The sequence below is a fragment of the Tenrec ecaudatus genome, chromosome 16 (genome assembly GCF_050624435.1).
Source record: "Tenrec ecaudatus isolate mTenEca1 chromosome 16, mTenEca1.hap1, whole genome shotgun sequence".
Lineage (NCBI taxonomy): Eukaryota > Metazoa > Chordata > Mammalia > Afrosoricida > Tenrecidae > Tenrec > Tenrec ecaudatus.
The window spans coordinates 84,077,779-84,096,424 of NC_134545.1; the positions used below are offsets into that span (position 1 = coordinate 84,077,779).

The 18,646-nt window shown below is 52.0% G+C and overlaps 1 protein-coding gene across 2 annotated transcripts; it reads right to left on the reverse strand.

The window, feature by feature from the left end:
• Positions 1 to 2,865: 2,865 nt before the first annotated feature.
• SLC25A28 (solute carrier family 25 member 28) lies at positions 2,866 to 14,299 on the reverse strand. 2 transcript variants are annotated; one of them, XM_075534094.1, is made up of 4 exons: positions 14,009 to 14,299; positions 5,654 to 5,882; positions 4,437 to 4,493; positions 2,866 to 3,691 (listed from the first exon to the last, which is right to left on the reverse strand). In XM_075534094.1, the coding sequence occupies exons 1-4, from the start codon at positions 14,297 to 14,299 to the stop codon at positions 3,174 to 3,176; spliced, it is 1,095 nt and encodes a 364-aa protein (XP_075390209.1). In that variant the 3' UTR covers positions 2,866 to 3,173. The 2 variants fall into 2 exon arrangements, with proteins under 2 accessions (XP_075390209.1, XP_075390210.1); XM_075534095.1 differs by having other exon boundaries at positions 4,437 to 4,511; positions 14,009 to 14,208.
• Positions 14,300 to 18,646: the final 4,347 nt, after the last annotated feature.

An 18,646-nucleotide genomic window follows, 5' to 3' on the forward strand; every position in this document is an offset into this window, starting at 1 on the left:
TGGGGAAGATGTCCATTTGAAGTTTGTTTACAATTCGATACTAGCCCTGACTTCCAAATCATTTTTTTCCTCCATAGCACAAAAGTGTTTTTCAGGCTCCCTGACGAAGCTGACAGACGTACCCCTGCCTGAGAGAACAGGTCCCCAGCCACCCGCTGCTCAGAGATGTGTGTCTGAGCATTTTGCTTGGGATGAAGACGTGCACGTAGGGCCTGGACCCCAATTCGCAAGCATTTGTTATTTGCCCTTTGTCTAGTTTTGAGTGACGACAAACGCCTCCTTCATGTTGGTCTTCTCTCTCAAAGCAAGTGTGCTCTGGCCACACAGTGGTTTACTTCCTGAGCTCTTGTCCATCACATAGCGTTGCGCAGAATCCGATCGCTTGATGGAGGCTTCCTACTCGGTCCTCAAGGGGCCACAGAGCCTAGATGGGCTTCTAGAAAGGTCCTTGGCTTGGGGATGCCCCCCAAACCTTCCTGCGTGGAGCCCCACCCACCCACTGGTCTTCTAGACTGCACGACCCTTTAATCACGGTATCCTACCCATTTCCTCGAGTGGGTGGGCCACGCTGGCTGCAGAGTGGGCCACGCTGTCTACGTGCCGCACGGGGGCCGGAAGCCAACTGGAGGCTGGAGGTCATCTTTGTGTCCTTGTCTCATTGTTTGTAAAACAGCATTAGCGCTAAGGGGTCTTTAGTTACTATTATTCTTTGGGGGAAATTATCTGGCCTTTTGTTCGTCAGAAAACGAAGGTGGGAGGGTGGAGGAAGAAGGGGGAAAAGAGGAGCTTCTATCAAGGGCTTGTCTTGGAAATGATGGTGGCAACATCGGTGCAAATGTGCTTGATCCAACTGAGGTATGAAATGCTGTCAGAGCTGGAAGAGCCTCCAATGAAGTGACGGAAAACAAAAACACCCTCTATTGTCACGGTGGGTGCACGCTACTCTTGGACACGTTTCCTACCAGACCCTCCAGCATCACCTCTGTGACGAGCACCATCATCACCCTCCTCACTCCATAGGGGGGTCATGCTTAGCTGTCACCTCTGTCCTGTCACTACATCAGAGGGACAACACAGCCGAACTAATAAATCTTAGGAGACTCAGCTGCTTTTTCGACAGGCTTTGTGCTTTTCAAGTGCATTCCGACATAACGCTGCATAGATAGCTGACGGGCTACCTCCGAGAGGACGAGGGGCACTCTCTAACCAAATCCTGCTGCTTCCACACCTTAGGATGCTCCAGTGGGCACTTCGCTCCGCCTCCCCTTCTCACTGCCTGAATCTCAGCAGCCTCCTGCTGCTCTGCCAGCCCGTCCAGTCTTGTCCCTCACCATGTTTCTTCAGAGAGCCGGAATGGTGTTTAAATGGTAAATCTGATCTCCCCCCTCCCCCCCTGCTTAAACCCCTGTAATGCTTCAGCATTGCCTTCAGGAGAAACTCTGACAGCTTAGTTTTGCTTTTAAGACCCAGGCCCTGCGGAGAGCCTCCAGCTGCTGGCTTTGGCCAGGCTGTTCTGGTTTTCCAGAACCCCCTAAGTCACCCTTACCTCCAGACCTTTGTCCCCCTTGCTACACCTAGCTGGCAGTTTGTCTTTCAGGAGTCACCTCAGATGCCACTTTCCTGAAAGCCTACCCCCGTCGCCCAAGGCTCCAGTGGGGATGCTTGGGTGCTGTGAAGTCTCAGACTCGCCCTATCATTTCACTGGTCATCCTACTGCTTCGCTGTCTCTCTGCACAGTAAGCTTCTGGAAGCCTGGGGTTGTTTGACCATTGTCTTCTCAACACTGGTGCCTGATACGCAGAAACACACAGTGCTTCCTGGATGGGCGAGGGGCAGTGGCAGAAGACATAAGCAGGATACACATGTTTAGAGGGGCGGATTCCATGCCGTGCACAACTGGAGAGCTTGTGGTGCTGGAAGAAGGTGCAGATTGACCCACAAATTGAACACAATGGAAGGCTAGGGACTCAGAGTCCCCAAGCAGAACCTAAGTGGTCCTTGGGCAGGGGGCTCCTCAATACAACCATCTGCTCATTTCCTGTCTGCAATTAGATTTACTTCTTGGGGTCAAAGGCTCCTCATTGGGCAAAGGTCATCAGAGTAAGTAGAGGTGGTGCGAGGGAGGGAGGGAAAGGGGACCTTCCTGCTTAAGGGGGTCACGGAGCTTCTGCTACAGGTGATGGAGAACTCTGGAGAGAGGGTGGCTGTGGCTGAACAGGATCAGCAACTCACATGACGGACACTTCACGTGAAGAACGTGGAAACGGCCATTTGTCACCACCCCAGTACTGCCCCTCCCGACAGCACTGCAGGCATCCCAGCTGCTCTGACCTTCGTTGCTTGTGCGTGGACATTGCGATGCGGACTGCAGACTCTGAGAGCCAAGGAAGTTCCACCGGACGCTGCCTTAAAGCCACGTGGAAGACGTTCTTGTGCACTATAGGTTCCTCAGGGCTGACAGCGCCTCGGGGTAACTTTAGTGCAGGGACTGCGTTAGAAAACGGAGTGTCCCTACCGGGGCCGTTGACCAGGGCAGGCTGGGCTGAAGACTAGAAAGATCTTGGAGCCTCGCCTGCTACTCAGGGAAGAGGCAGGAGCGGGGGGTGGGGTGGGGTGGGGTGGTGGTCCAGAGCCCTGGCTCAGTGAGGATCTGTCAAAAAGCTCACTGTTCTGCCCTCAGGGAGCGTATGCGGAACCTCCCACTAAACCATGGGGCGGCAGAGCCTTAAACCCACCATCGATAGCGGCCAGTCAAAAAACTAGACTCCATAAATTCCCCCTTGGGTCCCTTGATGATAGCAGAATCAGGGACAGCTGACAGCCATGTCGAATCTGCTTGGGCAAGACAAACCCAGGAAGATCATGTAATTTAAAGGCTTTTTATTAGGAACCAGGGGGCTGCCCTGCGGACCCCTCTGTGACCGTCCAGAGCAGGTCGCCGGCCCGGGATGGAGAGGCTGTCGAAGGGGCTGCGGGTGTGCTCGGCTGCACTTGCTTCCGGCCTGGAAGGAAAGGTGGTGGCCACGGAGGGTGGTGGGGCCCGGTGGGAAGCGAAACCCCGAGAGCCCGAGGAGCCTCTACCCTTCTGCCCCTGTGGAGCATGCCAAGAGGCCGAGGAGGGACTGGAGTGGCACAGCCATGTTGCCTGGACCCCTGGCTGCACTCGGCCGATATCATTTGCCTGCCCTCCGCTCTTCCTGCCGTTTCGAGATTAGGTATTTGAAGAACTCATACACTGACCACGCGATGGCCGTGGAGGGGATCTGGTAAATGACTCTGGCTTGCACCCCTCGGAAGTAGGCGGTCACTCCGCCTACTTGATACACCGTCCTGAAGGCGCTAGCCATGCCTGTGATGTGTCCTGTGATGTTTGAGTTCAAAGCCAGGGATTCCTGCGTGTTCAGCAGGGTCTTGCAAACGTCCAGTGGGGTGGTGGCAGCGGCGGCGACGGCTCCTGCACAGGCTCCGGAGAGGACGTGGGAGCTGGGGTTGTACCGTCTCTGGGGATTAAAGTGCTCCTGCAGGAATTCATAGGTCATGAAGTGAATGGCTTGGAAGGGAACGTTCATGGTCAGCTGGGTGGTGTAGCTGCGGTAAAAGGCTCCAGCCCCTTCGTTCTGCCACACCGCCCGTACACAGTCTGTCACCCGGTGGTATGGCGAGTTGTACATCTGCATCCTCTGCTTGACCACTGGTGGCACCGACGACGAGGAGGAAGGATGACCCGGCAGAGGCAACCAATCCGTGACAATGTTCAGTCATGGTCCCCGGCCAGCAGGCCAGCCAATAGGGGAGAGAGAGGGAACAGAAAAGAAACCCAGTGAGCTGCCAGTCAATCTGATGAGTTGAGCTTTCCCCTTTTGAAGGGCGTATGTGTGTCTTTTGTTAAAGAGATAAAACAAGGGTCCCATTTCCTTATGCCCTTATTGCCACCAAGTCAATTCCACCTCACGGCAACCCTATAGGGCAGAATCGAACTGCTCCTGAGGCTTTCGGAAGCGGACAGCCTCATCTCTCTCCTGACCGTGGGCTCAGCAGCCTAACCCGTCCTCCAGACGCTGCTCACTGAGAGCTAAGGGCCCGGCAGAAATCCAGGCACAGAATTCATTTTCCTTTCAACCCGATCTCACCTTATGTTTAAAAAAAGGCCCTCTTCTATAATCCAGCTCCACTTCTTTGAAGAAATGAAACTGCAGAACTTTCGGGAGAGATCGAGTCCACTACAAAGGGGACTTCCAAGACAGCCCAGGCTTTTTGCCAGGAAAGCCCCAAGAATGATCAACTCCCAATGAAAAGCCTCCTCGGAAGGGCTGAGCGCATGGAGGGGCTGCCATCTGGTGGGCAGATAGGGTAACGCGGGCGGGATGGCTGCACCGCACAAGGACAGGAAAAGCAAAAGCAGCTGGCTCTGAGGGGAAAGGTTGAGGAACCCTTACCTTCCGCTGGATTCATAGCTGCATCGTGAAGTAACGTTGCCACACACCCAGCTGCACCTGCAGATGAGAAAAGAACTGCCACATGTGAGGCCGGACGCTAAACCAGAGCGGTGGGGGCCTATCTGGAGCCAGCTCACACCAGGGAAAAAGCACAGCTCCGGGAAACGCACACAGGCGCCCGCTCCCGCCAACTTGCTGCCATCAGCCTGTCTGTCTGTGGGAGGAAGGCCGGGAAGGGTGCAAAAGATGTGTATCTATCCCGGATTGCAGCGATGGAGGTGGCATTGCGAACAAAGGCACTTCGCGGCCCGAGTGGAAGCAGATGCATAGCTCCCAACACGTCACCACACCAACCTGCCAACTGCTCCTGGCAGGGCGTGGGCGAGCTTGAGGGTCAGGTGGTCAGCTCACCACCAAACTCTCACCTCCCATCTGCTGCCCCGACACCGCCCAACCCTGCTCCGTGTCCTAAGCCAGACCAACAGCATTTCCCAAAGTGGGTGACAGTGCCCCTCTGGGGAGACTGGAACCATGGGGGTTGGGTGCGAGGTTGCAAATGCAGATTCCTACACCTTATCCTGGATTATGGACTACAGAGTCAAAGGTGTCAATGGCCAGGGGATAGTATGGGAACCTGTGCCCTAGACGTTTCCTGTAGCAGCTGAATGACTTTATCCCTGCAGCTAATCTGGCTTCTGGAAGCCTCTGGAAGCCCAGGGCTGATGCTCTCTCTGCCCTTCCTTCCACACCAACTCCATTCCCGGGGCGTCTCTGTGCAAAAGTCTTTGGTCCCCACCCGCCTTCTTGTGTCCCAGCGACACACACTGCCTCTGGTTCAGCTGGGATCCTGCGACGGTGAGGCGAAGAGCTGGGGCTCCGGGAGTGTCTTCCTTGGGGGCTCAGGTGCTGCCCTGGAGAATCTACAGCCAGGGTGGTTCAGCACGCCTCCGCATGACCAGTGCATTCGAGCAGATGGGCTGGGAGGTAGGGGAGGCTACGGTAACCCTGGGTTGGGGCGCCCTCCAAGTGGGGTGTGGGGTTGAAGCAGCCCACTGACTGAGGACATCAAGTTAGGGGGCCCTGCCCTAAGATCTGGCCTGCCCTCCAGCCCAAAGCTTCAGATCCAAACCCTGCTCACTGGGCCGGGAAAGCACTGATAGCCACCGAAGCTCAAAGAGGTAGGAAAGTGGGAGAACCGGCGCAGGAAGGCTCAATACCATTGGCAATATGGCTATTGCCCCCAGGGTGGATTACATCACTCAATGTCTTTTTTAACTTTTCGTAGCAGGCAAAATAGAGGGCGTGGGCCGGCCCTGCGCCTGTTGCTGTGACATTCAGCCCCCGCATGGGCCTCCAAAGGCCTTCGGTTCTTATAATCCTCCAGAGGGCCTCCAACACATTGCGGTAGCGCGCGGCCGGGTCGGGCTGTAGGCTCTGCATCCGGGTCTGAAATTACAGCAAGAAGAACATCAGTGAGGCTCATTTCTCACCCAACCTTAACACTTAGGACTTGGAACCTGGCACACCTAATACCTGGAACCATGCCTGGCATGCAGCTGAAACCCAAAACCAAACTCAACTGGAGGACAGGGTAGAAATGCCCCTCTGGGTTGCCAAGGCTGTCAGAAAGCTTCATCTTTCTCCCAGAATAGCTGGTGGTTTTGAACTGCTCACCTTGAGGAGAGCAGCCACTATATGCTATCAGGGTTCCTACGTCTATCTTGAGTTCTTCCCAAGTCTGTATCCAACCTTTCTAAGCCTTGGGTCTTTGCTTTTCTTGCCCTTTTCCCCTAGCTACCTTTTTTTCCATTTAAACAAGAACCCCATCACCCCCTCTGAGAACATCCATGTTTAGTTGATCCATAGTCCCAGCAGCCAACATCAAGCATGTGTTTCAGAAGTTGCTCAGTCCTTTAATCGACTCAGGCTGAAGATTCTTTACAAATGGATTCTACGTTCAAAAGAGCTATGGGTTGTCCACAATCTACTCTGGGCATCATTTGTAGTAACCAGTCCTAGGCCTGCCTCCTGACCATACACTGCATTCATCCTTTGGCCTTGGAGGCTGGGTCTGCAAGTGGGGCTCTTGACCGGAGTTGTCGCCTGGCTTCTGGATGCTGCTCTCCTGTCCTGAGAATGAACAGTTCCCCCTGTGGCTAGGCTAGTGGGAGTGTCCATCTGGAAGCCAACCTGCTCTCTGAAACTCAAGGGAGTTCCAGATCTTGACATCGTAGCTCACCGCATTTTAAAACTGGTGTCAGCAACTAAAAAACCAAGTCTCCACAAACATAATCCTGGGGGTCTGGAGGATTCAATGATTTGAGCAGAGGTGTCTGGCAGCTACACGATATGACATTTCTAAACACGTTCTGTTGAAATTTGGGGAAATAGAAGACCTCTGTGTATTGATCCACCTTGAGATTAAAGGAGGGCAATGGATAACTGAAGTTCAATGTCCAGTGTCTGGCATGGGATTCATTCTGTCCCTGAAACAATGCTGACACATCTCGACTCTGTAGGGCAGGTGAAAACTGCCCGTGTGTTTCACAGGTTGGAAACCTTTATGCGAGTGGAGAGCCTCATCTTTCTCCTGCAGAGAGGCTGGTGGGCTCCAACCGCTGACCTTGCGTTAGCAGTTTATCATGTACTTCACTACGCCACCAGGGCTCCTCCCGGACTACAGATGCCAAACCAAACTCACTGCCATTTAATCAAGGTTGACCTACAGTGGCCCTATAGAGCAGAGAACTGCCCCTGTGAGTTTCTGAGACTGTAACTTGTTGTTGTTGTTGTTTAAGGAGACTGTAACTCTTTACACCAGCAGAAAGCCCCAACATTCTCCCGTGGAGGGGCTGGTAGTTTTGAACTGCTGACCTTGAGGTTACTCACCCACTACCATCGAGTCAATATTGACTCATCGTGACTCCCCTGTGGGTTTCCCAGACTGAAACTGTGGACGCGAGTAGAAATAGAAAGCCCAGTCTTTTTTCCAAGGAGCTGCTGGTGGTTTTGAACTGCCAACTACACAGATCACTGCCCAACCCGGAACCACTACACAGGCCGGGGTCCTTAGGCACTAGAACTATGTGAGACAGCTGTGTCTGCAACAGTTCAGAGCAGCGGGTCTCCACCTTCGTCATGCCGAGACCCTTACACACAGTGCCTCATGTGGTGGTGACCCCCCAACCATAAAATTATGTTGTTTGCTACTTCATCACTGTCATTTTGCTACACTTTTGACCCAAAAGGGTGGAGCCCCCCAGGTCGAGAGCTGCTGGTGTAGAGAGTGAGTACCTGGTAGGGAGGGATAGGGACAATGTGAGAGAGGGATAGGGACAATGGATATCTGACCATAGTTGAAAGTCCTGCTTCATGCTAGTCATTGGATTCCGCCTGGATTTACAAATCTGCATCTTCCTGGTGGCCGAGTGGAGACCCAAGAGTAATAACCTTCACAAGCACATGGGAGCAAAGGAACTAACCAGGCGGACAAGTCGGGGTGAGCCCTAAGCGATCCACATTCCTCCCGAATTTGTTCCTCCAGCTACCAACAAGGACCTAAAAACTCGGCACGTGACGCATCGCAGGTACAGTTCCAGGAGAAATGTGCAGGGTCACCGATAGCAAGGATCGACGCAGAACACGCCTCTCCCGGAGAGGGACGAACAGCAGAAACGTGACTGCGGGACACCGTGGAGGGTGTAAGATATGGAAATAACAATAAATTATAACCTATCAAGGGTTCTCCAGAGTGGGGGGGAAGAAAGAGGGGCTGACACGAAGGGCTCAAGTAGAAACAAGATGTTTTGGAAAAAAAAAAGAAGAAATGATGATGACGACATGCGGACACATGTGCTTGACACAGTGGATGCATGGATGGTGATAAGAGCTGCAAAAGCCCCCAATAAAGTGATTTCTTTTTTAAAAAGAAAGAAATGTGCCACACAGTCTGGTATATTCTTGTTCACTTCTCAAACCAAACCACCAGCAGACCTCTTGGATTTCCAACAGACTGCCCTCGCTTTTCTCCCACAATTCCCTCACCTCCTCACTGCCGGGGCCGGAAGGGGCTTTCGGCTAAAACCCCATCAGAGGAGTTGTGTGAAGAGACCATTGGGCTGTGCTGGGGAGAATGGGTTACCAACTGTGTGCTTCCACGGCTTTAGTGGAAACGACGTGGGGAAACCTGTTCAGAACTTGCAGTGCTCGGCTGAGCCGGCGGCAAACCGGGGCAGCCAGGCTTGGAAGGTCTGGCCCTGGGGCCCTGCACCCCCAGGAGAAAAGTAGGTGTGGGTTAAATTACCGTGAGCATGTTCCCCAGCTCCCCCATCTACCAACAACTCCCATTCAATGAAAATACATGCTGATGGCGAGACACTGGGAACAAGCGATGTCAAAAGTAAATAAAAATAAGTAAGTCCCCGCCCCCCAAATTTGTGAGCCAGTAAATCTACCTTTTGCAGAAGGATGAAATCACCAAATAAGAATGCCTGAGTAAAGAATGCCTGTGTAAACCACGCCCTGGCTTTGGAGAAAAGCTAAACGGACTGGTTGAGAGGTAAGGGTTTGGTAAAAGACAAAAAAAAAAAAAAAGACAAGCCCTGTTTGGGGAAGCAAGCTGTAGGGGGAGCCCCAGCTTTCACTGAACGTGGCCTTAGGTATGCCACTTAACCACGCTGTGACTCAGTGCTGTCATCTGGTAATATATGGCTTTGTGTTGTACTGACATCTGAATCTCTGAGCTGTTAGTTCATGTTTAGACTTCACACACCAGGACAGCAATGTCCCTTATAGAAGCCATTTCACACACATACATCCATGACCCTAACCACTAACAAATGAGGTTTCCTTACCAACGGTGAAACCCAAGAGGGCTGGAACTTGATAGGACTGCCCTTGCTTTTCCGGGTCCTGCCTTTAAACGGGTAAAAGTCTGACCGCTTTTTATGGCCAGCAGCAGGAAAATTCTGCATGTTCCTTCTCGGGTTTCTGCTGTACAGGGTCCAGCTTTGGTGTAATTTTTACTTTCATGTTAAATTTTTTCGGTGGCGATAGGGGCTTTACATGTTCAGCTGTTGATCTGAAGGCCACGTGTTCAAGCACCATTAAGAAACTGTGTACCTCGCTTTGCTTTTGAAATCTGCTTTTGGAAGATCGTCAGGGACATGGGGAGTCAGACCATTTGGGCTCATATCATGACTGTCACTTGCATTATGTGACTTGGGAAATACTTAATTGCTCTAGAGTTTTTCCAATCATTACATGAAATGAACCCAAGAACAAGAGCTGCTTACTGAATATTATTCCATATTCAAACTCACTGCCATTGAGTAAACTCTTTTTTCCCCCACTGAGTAATTCTGACTGACAGCGATCCTATAAGATTGGGTAGAACCGTCCCTGTGGGTTTCCAAGACTGTAATGGTTTAGGGGAATAGAAAGCCTCTCTTTCTCTTGCAGAGCAGCCAGTGGGTTTGAACTGCTGATCTTGTGGTGAGCAGCCCACTGCATAGCCCACCACATGACCAGGACTCCCGTGGGTATTATTAGTTGCAAGGAATGCAAATGCAATGCTTCCATTTTCTAACTTTCATTGGAGTACGGATAACCAGTTAGATCTGGGGTCTGAAAAACAAACAAAAAAAACTATTGCCCTGTTTGTTCCCTCTTTAACATAGGACAAAAACAGGCATTGCTTTCCCCACCACAGGCTACAAACCAACACCATGGACAGGCAGGAGTCTCGGTGGTACAGTGGCCAAAAAGCCAGCAGTTGGTACCCACCCGCCCCCTTGACGAAAGATGTGGCAGTCGGCTTCAGCCGAGATTATGACCTTGGAAACCCAAGGCAGTCGGCTTCCCTGTGCCAAAGGGCCACTGCGAGTCAGAATCAACTTGACAGCGGAATTGGTTTTTGTTTGGGTTTGGTGGGCAGCTGGGTACTTAGCTAGCCCATTTTCAGATGAGAGCTGAATGCTTTGGGTAACAAAGTCTTGTCCCTCTAAATTTTACAGTCTCAAGTCTGAAGGCTGCCTCTGAGACCCAAAAAAGGAAAGTGAAATTTATCTGTGCCCCCAAACTCCCACTAAAAAACAAACAAACAAACAAACAAACTCACTGCTCTGGAGTCGATTCTGACTCATGGTGACCGTAAAGGACAGGGTAGAAGTGGCCCTGTGGATTTCCGACACTAACTCTTTCTGGGAACAGAAAGCCTCATCTTCCCCTGAGGAGAGGCTGGTAGCAAGGCTTCATGATTACGTGCCCAGCTGCTAAGGGAAAGGTGGGTGGTTCAAACCTGCTACATCAGCGGTTCTCAACCTGTGGGTCGCAACCCCTTTAGGGGTCACCCGATTCTTAACAGTAGCAAAATGGCACTGATGAAGTAGCAACGAAAATAATTTTATGGTGGGGGTGGGGGGGTCAGCACCACATAAGGAACTGTATGAAAGGGTCCCAGCATGAGGAAGGTTGAGAACCACTGGTATACCTGGTCTCCTGGAGGAAGACGTGGCGGTCTGCTTCTGGAAACCCAATGGGCAGCTTCACCCTCTGTCGGAGCAGGGTGCTGTGGGTCATGACTAGGCAGCTGGCTGTGGCTGCTGCAATGGGCTGCTAGGAATCGGCATCGACGTGGTTGGGGATTTTATAGAGTTGCTATGAGTCAAGAGTCGACTCCGCAGCAAAGGATCTGTTTTATTTTGGTTTCAGCAAGGCCATGCTGACTTCCCATGGTCCCTCACAAGGCTATTTTTAATCGACTTGAGCATGCTGAGTGCCTGGGGGTGCACACCCTCAGATGGAAGGGCCACATCAGCTTTCATTCACACACACTGCTGGGGATGGGCTTTAGGGACCAACAGGGACACCTGCCTCCAGTTCTGGGGCACAGCTAGGCTCCTCCCCACCAGCCGCGCAGAATGAAAGAGGAAGTATAGATGGTGGGGACTAGAGAACTGGGAAGCCCTTCCTGAAGGAAGGGAATTGAATTTTACTGTTTCCCACAGGAGAAAGACAGGACTTTCAAATACCCGGAAACCCAAAGGGGCAGTTCTACCCTGTCCTACAGGGTCACTTTGAGTCAGCATTGCCTGGATGGCTGTGAGGGTTGGTTGGTTTTTTGTCCCCAGTGTCCAAGTGTTGAACATACTTAATGACACCAAATCCTATTGGCATAACTCGTTCCTCCTTACAGCCAATGAAACACCACCATGAATGACAAGTGAAAATGATTCTTCTAAATTAAGCTCTTGTGTTTTTGAAGACTCGGGAGCAATTTTCTTCCAGATCACATAATTACCTCTTTAATGTGGGCAGGGCTCTGAGGCACGACTGTGATGCAATACAACTGCAAAAAAAAAAAAAAAAAAAACCAACCCCCTCACCCCCCTCTTTTTACAACAAAAATTCCACAGCTTTATCTAAAACTCTAAGACGTATTTTCAGGGCAGTTCTAACCGCGGGAGCCTATACCAGACATACCCTAGCAATGCCGCAGTTACTGGAGACATTTCTGGAACGCTCCGAGGTGTTTCCTCGGGAGAAAACCAGCCTCCTTGTATCCTGGCTCCTACCCCAGCTCTTTGACCCGCTGCCGCAGTTCGGTTACCCATTTCCATCTTCTACCTTATTTACCAGATTTGATCCGTTCTGGTCTCAGTGACTAAGAACCAACCCCATCTGATCACAGGAAAGTGATTTCCCCCCTAGGGAGGTACACCGAAATATCCTAGAGGGATTACTCAGAGAGGACTGGATTAAACGTTTACAGCAGCATTTTTGTGTAAAGATATGGAAGGTGGGTAGGCCTAAACCAGCCTCCCAAGGTAACTACAGTAACGGGCTGGATGCTTAAAGATTAATACATTGCAGTACTGTGCTTAAGTCGGTCACGATTACACTGTATTTCTCAAGCCACTGAAGCATTTTCATCCCCTCCCCTGCCTCATTTGCCAACTACCAATCCTGAAACAGCACTTTAGACCCCGCAGTATAGGTGATGTGAGGTTGCTTTGCAGTTAGATGCTAACTTTTGGCTAGCTGTTATTAATAATTCAGTCATTCAACCTTGAGTCTGTAAAACATCTGGATCTTTCTTATTTGCCCGTGTTCATTTCACACATCAGTATTATTAGAACATCACCCATCCTCTCCTGTCTCAGGGCTGCTACTGCTTGTTTCTATTTCTCTCCATTGACAAGGACATTTAACGGTCATGGGTCACGTACATTTACCGCCTTCTCAGTGGCCCTGGCAATAAGCAAGCCTATGCCTGTCATCCATACACCTACACGAGCACCAGTGCAGGACCCAGGGGGGAGCAGACGAGATCTCTCTATTTTCTGAGTTGTGACTTTCCTCCCTTGGAAGAGTTACCAATTTCCCAGTCGAAGGAGGAATCTTCTGGAATAATTTAGCTGTTACCCTTAACATTTAAGTTGCTATTAGGTGCCAGCCAGTCGATCCCTACTCACGGTGACTTTATATACAACAACAACAAAAACACTGTCCAGTCCTGAGCCATTTGGTCACTTCATTGCTGTTTAAGCTCATTGTGTCCATCCATCTCTGAGGGCCTCCCTCTTTTGCACTGACCCCCAACATATAAAGGAGACGCCAATCTCAATCATACTAGTTCAACAGCTCCCCACCCCCATTCACTTTCATCTTCACTTCTTGGGGCTAAAGCACATGAACTGTAAGGAACACAAACCTGCCTCTCTCATCACCCAATTTCTACAGAACGACCTGACTTCTGTGGCCATGAAGCTGGATGAAATTCCTGGCATACACATGGGACCCCCTTCCACCTTCGTCAGACGTTTCTACTTTCCAGGCCTCTCCCTTGTCACTAAGCAACTTTTGCTTTTGCGTCCCCATCAGGTGGCAAAAGAGTTCCGTCGCTCGTGGTTAGGGGGTCAACGTGCTCCCTGCAGATACACAGCCCTAACCCCGGCTCCGTTTTTATATCCAGGAAATAGGTGGGGTATCATGTTCGCTGCGCAGAGAAACCGAAAGCTTTTCCAGAATGCAGTCTTTCCCATCCATTTCCAGCAGGGAATTATCAACTCAGGCACAACGATTTCCAACAACGCACCAGTTAAGGTTGAATAGGAGGATCAGGGGGCTAGCTGAGAGAGTCCGAGTTCGAGCTCCTGCCTCGTCACTCCAAGCAAAGTCTCGGGAGCTAGTAGAAAGCACTTCCCTGCAGAACCGCTCAAGCCATCAAGAGAGACTTTCCCCGTAACGACTTGGAGGCACTTACCTGTTTTCCGGAAGACCACTCCCCCACCCCGCACCTAGTCCTGTTCAGGGCTGGTTGGGATCCCGAGTTTTGGCCGCCAGATTTTCAAACCAGGGTCCCTATTCAGATTTCATCACGGGTTAGAAGCGGGTCTCGGTTCCTAACTGCAATCAACTCCCTGTGGCGATCTTGCCGAGCGGTGCGCTGGTTCCAAGTGCTGCTGGCAGGAACCCGTTAGGACCCTAGGGCAGCGCTGGACCCTGCTCCGCACAGGACCCAGGGGTCGAGTCAGCCCCACGCCGGGTTCGGAGCCCGGTCCAGGTCTCACCTTGACGCAGTCGATGGGGTACATCACGCAGTGTTCCAGGATCCCTGCCACGGCGCCCGCCACCATGTGCGTGGTGACAGTGGCTCCAGCAGGCAGAGCCTCGTAGTCCGGGTCGGAATCTGGATCCTGCCGTACCGGGGGCCTGCAGGCCCCGGATTCCCCGCCGCCGGCCCCTCGGCCCACGCCCCTCTGCAGCCACCCGTCCAACAGCGCCGACTCCCCGGGGCTCCGCCCCGGCCCAGCCGCCGGTCCCCCCGCCACACCGCCGGCCCCCCGCCCCTCCAACTCCATCCACCCGCGCCGGCTGCGGCACCCACCCCCGCCGCCGCTGCCGCTGCCGCCGCCGCCGCCCCCCGGCCCCGTCTCGTCTGCCTCAGGCGCGGCCCAGAGAGTCCGGGGCCTCCGGCTCCCGCTGGCGCCGCGGCCCCGCCCCCATGCAACCATTGGCGCGGCTGCTGTCCTAGCCCCACCCCTTCCCACACGTAGGAAAAACGCGCCCCTGGTATTAGCGAAGTTGCCTGTCTTTCATCTCAGATCCCGCCCCTTCCCCTTTGATCTCGCAAGCTTCTTGTTTATTGGTCATTGATTGGCCAATATCGAGGATTAGCCCGCCTCCGACATCTCGCTCTCTCTTTTTTGGTGGGGGAGAGTTCAGGGAGGCGGCGGGAGAATTTAGGCTAAACTTTGATAGGCTGAATCACTCTAAGCACTGGGGCCGCGGCCATTGGCCCGTGCAGCGTCCGCAGCCGATTGGCTACAGGAAGAGGGCCGGCCGCCGGGGGACCCAAGAGGCCGGGTTCGGGCCCTTGGTTGGAGCCCGTGGAGCTGCGGGCGCCGCGAGCGGGCTCGCGTGACAGGCGGTACGGAGTCTTCAAGGTCAAACGGCCGACGGATGCTGTTAGTCCAGTCGCCGGCCGCACGCCGGCGCGCCATCCGGCCCGAGAACTCAACTCCCGCGGGATCTCGTGACCGGCGCGAAGACGCGCGGCCCGGAAGCGGTTCAGGAGCCGCGGGCCGCCGCCTGCTCGCCGCCCCGGCGGCCCTGGAGCGGCTCCGGCCGTGACGCCCAGCCCGCAGGCGCCAAGACCCGCGCTTCTAGCACCCGGGCGCCCGGCCCGGGACCTTGCACCCGAAGTGGCTCCGGAAACGCAGCTGTGCTGGAATGAATGCCTTCTCCCGGTCCCGGGCGGTCCGGGATCTGGAGGCGGGGAAGGAGACGCCGAAAGGGGCGGGACGGCTCCGAGGTGGCGGACCGGTGGGGAGGCCGGGCTGGAGGCTGCCCTGTGACACAGCAGTGAAAGTATGGCGACCGGTGGAGCTCGAACGGACGAGCTGCTCCTGCGCGGGAAGCATCAGCATCAGGTCGTCTAGCTGCGCCGCCGACCGTCTCCACTGCCTGGTGGTGATCGCCTGTCATGTCCAGAGGGCCCTTGCTCCCGCTAGGGCCCCGCCAGTTTAAGAACACCACCCAGTGGCATGACCCCCTCCCGGGCTGTGACGGTGCCTCTGCGGTCTGCGCTGAACCGAGACGCCACCAGCCACCCAGCTACTCTCGGACTGCGGCAGCCTGCTTCCGAGATCTCGTCCCCGGAGCGTGTTTGCACAAGCTCGCCGTGTCCAGCACTGCCCTTGCTACCTGTCTTACCGGGATGATGATGCACTTCTCAACTTTACCATTTTGGCTCCCCTCTTACCCCCATACAAAAGTAAATACAAAAGTTTTTTTTTTTTTAAAGAAGCAGAGGCCTAGAGAAAGGCTAAATTTAAAAGCGGTTATGTGAGGAAACCGTTTTTCACCTATTCACTTCCTCAGTGATTATTAATACCTGAGTCATGACCTTTTGGGAAGTTAACCCACAAATCCTTTTGTCCTTCTTCCCCCTTGCGCGTTGCATAGAATTTTTGAGTTGGCAGAGCCCCTGAAAGTAACTCGTGGACACCCCAGGGTCCATTAACCTCAGGTTAAGAACCTCTCCACCGCATATTCAATCTTCCCTCTCTAGTTTATTGCTCTTGAGAAATGATTGGGTGTCACAAAAAAGCAGCCCAGTCAATCTGGCTAGAATACATTCCCTTTACAGCCAAGTTAACTCCAGTTATGATCTGTACTTGGTTTGGCTCTTTCCTTACCCTCCAGATTTTTTTTAACTCCTTTATTCAGTGGTTCAAATAATCTTTCTGATCCCAACGTTGTTTGCTGGCATTTTAAACAGGTTTCACGCTTGGCCCTAGTGAGCAAGCCACCCTGGAACTTTCCCCAGAGTGGCTTCAGGAGCCACTCTGTGTGACCATTTAAGCTGCTCAGTCTTCTCTCACCACTGAGAAAGAACAGTGTGTGTGGGGGGGGAGGTTGGTGGGGGGGACTACCTCGTCTTTATTACCTTGGGGAATTTGACCATTCCCCGTGTTTCTCTCTTTGAATCATTGAATTCTCATCTGCATTTCTCTCATTGCATACTTTCAAACTGAAATGTCTGTGTGGGTATTCATTCAGTAAATATTTTTCAAGTACCCAATCTGGGCCTGGCCCTGTACCAGAAGCTGTGGGATACAGGACAGACGGAGCTCATACTCATGGAATTTCTTTTTTCATTGCGGGGAAGGAGGGCAGTTAGGGTAAGAGGAAACAACTTTTAGAAATAGGAGATGGCTGGAGGCACTGTGCTGACCAATGGAATATGTGCCCGGGTGGCTCCGTCTGTTTAGGGAAGGCACCTGGGAGAAGCTACGCTTTGACAGGTGCAAGTCATAACTGATGCAGAGAAGAGTATTCCAGCAGAAGCAGCAGCAGCCCTAAGATGGAACAAAGGTCCCTGTATTAAGGGATGGAATAACAAGAAAGCCAATGTGGTTGGAGCATGGGAAGTGGGACAAGGTGAGATAAATATTCACCTTAATTTTTGACTCAATATGCCCATTCCAAACAGCCTTTCAGACACTCAAGACCCCACCCAGTATCTTTAACCATTTACCCAAAAGAGTCTTCGCTTTCCTCAGCCAGCCTCTAAAGCCAGGAGACTTCACTGACTATCCTGTCCTCCAATCTCGGTCTGGATAAGTGTCTCTTGTTCATCCTCTCCTTGTCCTTTCTATTGCTGTTATCCTTTTCAAGACCCGATCACTTTACAGGTACCTAGACTATTGGAATTTCCCCTTGAAAAGTCTACAGCCAGCATCCCCTGCCTTCACTAATATTTTAATTCCTCTCCTGCCAGGAACAAGATCACATTGTTCTTCCCACCTCCTTGAAGTTAGTTTCCTCATGGCTGTGGGACTTGATGTGGCCAGTGAAATGTGAGGGAAGCCTAGAGAGTCCCGTGCTCCCTTCCCCACCACAATGATGGACAGTGTGTGCCTGGTGGAGCCTCCATCAGCCTAGGGCCTTTGATGAGGATGATACGAAAGAATTCCCTACTTGCCTCCCCTTTCTCCCACGTGGACTTGTACCACGAGTGGGAAATAAATCTTTGTTCAGTCTTTAAGACATGGAGATGTTAGGTTTATTGCATATCACAGCAAAATCTAGGCTCAGTATTGATCAAACTTTAAAACATATATTAAGCACCTGGATAACCTCTTGAATCCCCCTGGACTGGGATTTAAGATTCTGCATTTCTAACAAGCTCCCATGTGATTCCTGATGCAGCTATAGGTCCTGGAACCCACTTACAGTCCCAATGACCTGACCCATACTGACTGACACTCGCACTCCGCCTTCTCACCAGCACTCAACTCTTCCTAAAAAAAAACACAACAACATAGACCATTCTTCTGATACTGTAATCCGTAGTTAACTTCCTGTACTTAAAATTCCTTGAGGTCTATAGTCTTATTATCTTGGATTCCTAATTCCTAATCCTGTTTCTCTCTCTTCCTCTACCTCTTGTCGTTTTCCTGCATCTTCATTCTTACTGCACAAACCACTGCTTGTATAAATACCAAGCTTCACTTCCTTGAGCACATGGTTTCTTGGTTCAAGTCCATATTTCCTCCTGTTTCCTTTGCAGCTAGTAGTGGCTGTACAACTTCACTTCTAGCCACTGGGATGTGAGTTGAAGTGATACTGGTTGTCCTTTTTTTTTTTTTTTTTTTTTAAATAATGTCTGTGTGGGCATGGCTTCTGGGGATTTCTGAGTTTCCAGAAACTCCTGTCTTCCTCCCTGGAGGTGGGGACACACACTCTCTCTGCTTGGCATTCCTGATGATAAGCCACATGGAGCCAGGCTGATGGTAGCCAGAGCCCTGGAGAAGCTTCCACCCACCAGCCTGTGACCTTCCTGCATTCAGCATCATTGCATCAAGGTTTTATTGTCCTGTCAAAACATGGTGATGTTTAGAACTGGATCACCTGGCCCTGATTATTCTCCCAGTTCAGAAGACTTGTATCTTTTACAGCCAACATTCATAGATCTGCAGTTGGACTCAACAGATTCAAGTCTCAATCTTCTTTGTCCTTTAGTCTTCTCACCATACCCACTCTGCTTCCTGTCACAACACCGCTTTCCCTGAGCAGATGACCCTTTGCCCTTGTACTGTGTCACTTTGCAGGGTGGGTGCTTGGCACACTTCTTAGAGAAAGTCCGGCGGGTTGTAGGAATGTTCATGTCTGTGGGAGCACCACCAGCACAAAAAGAAGGC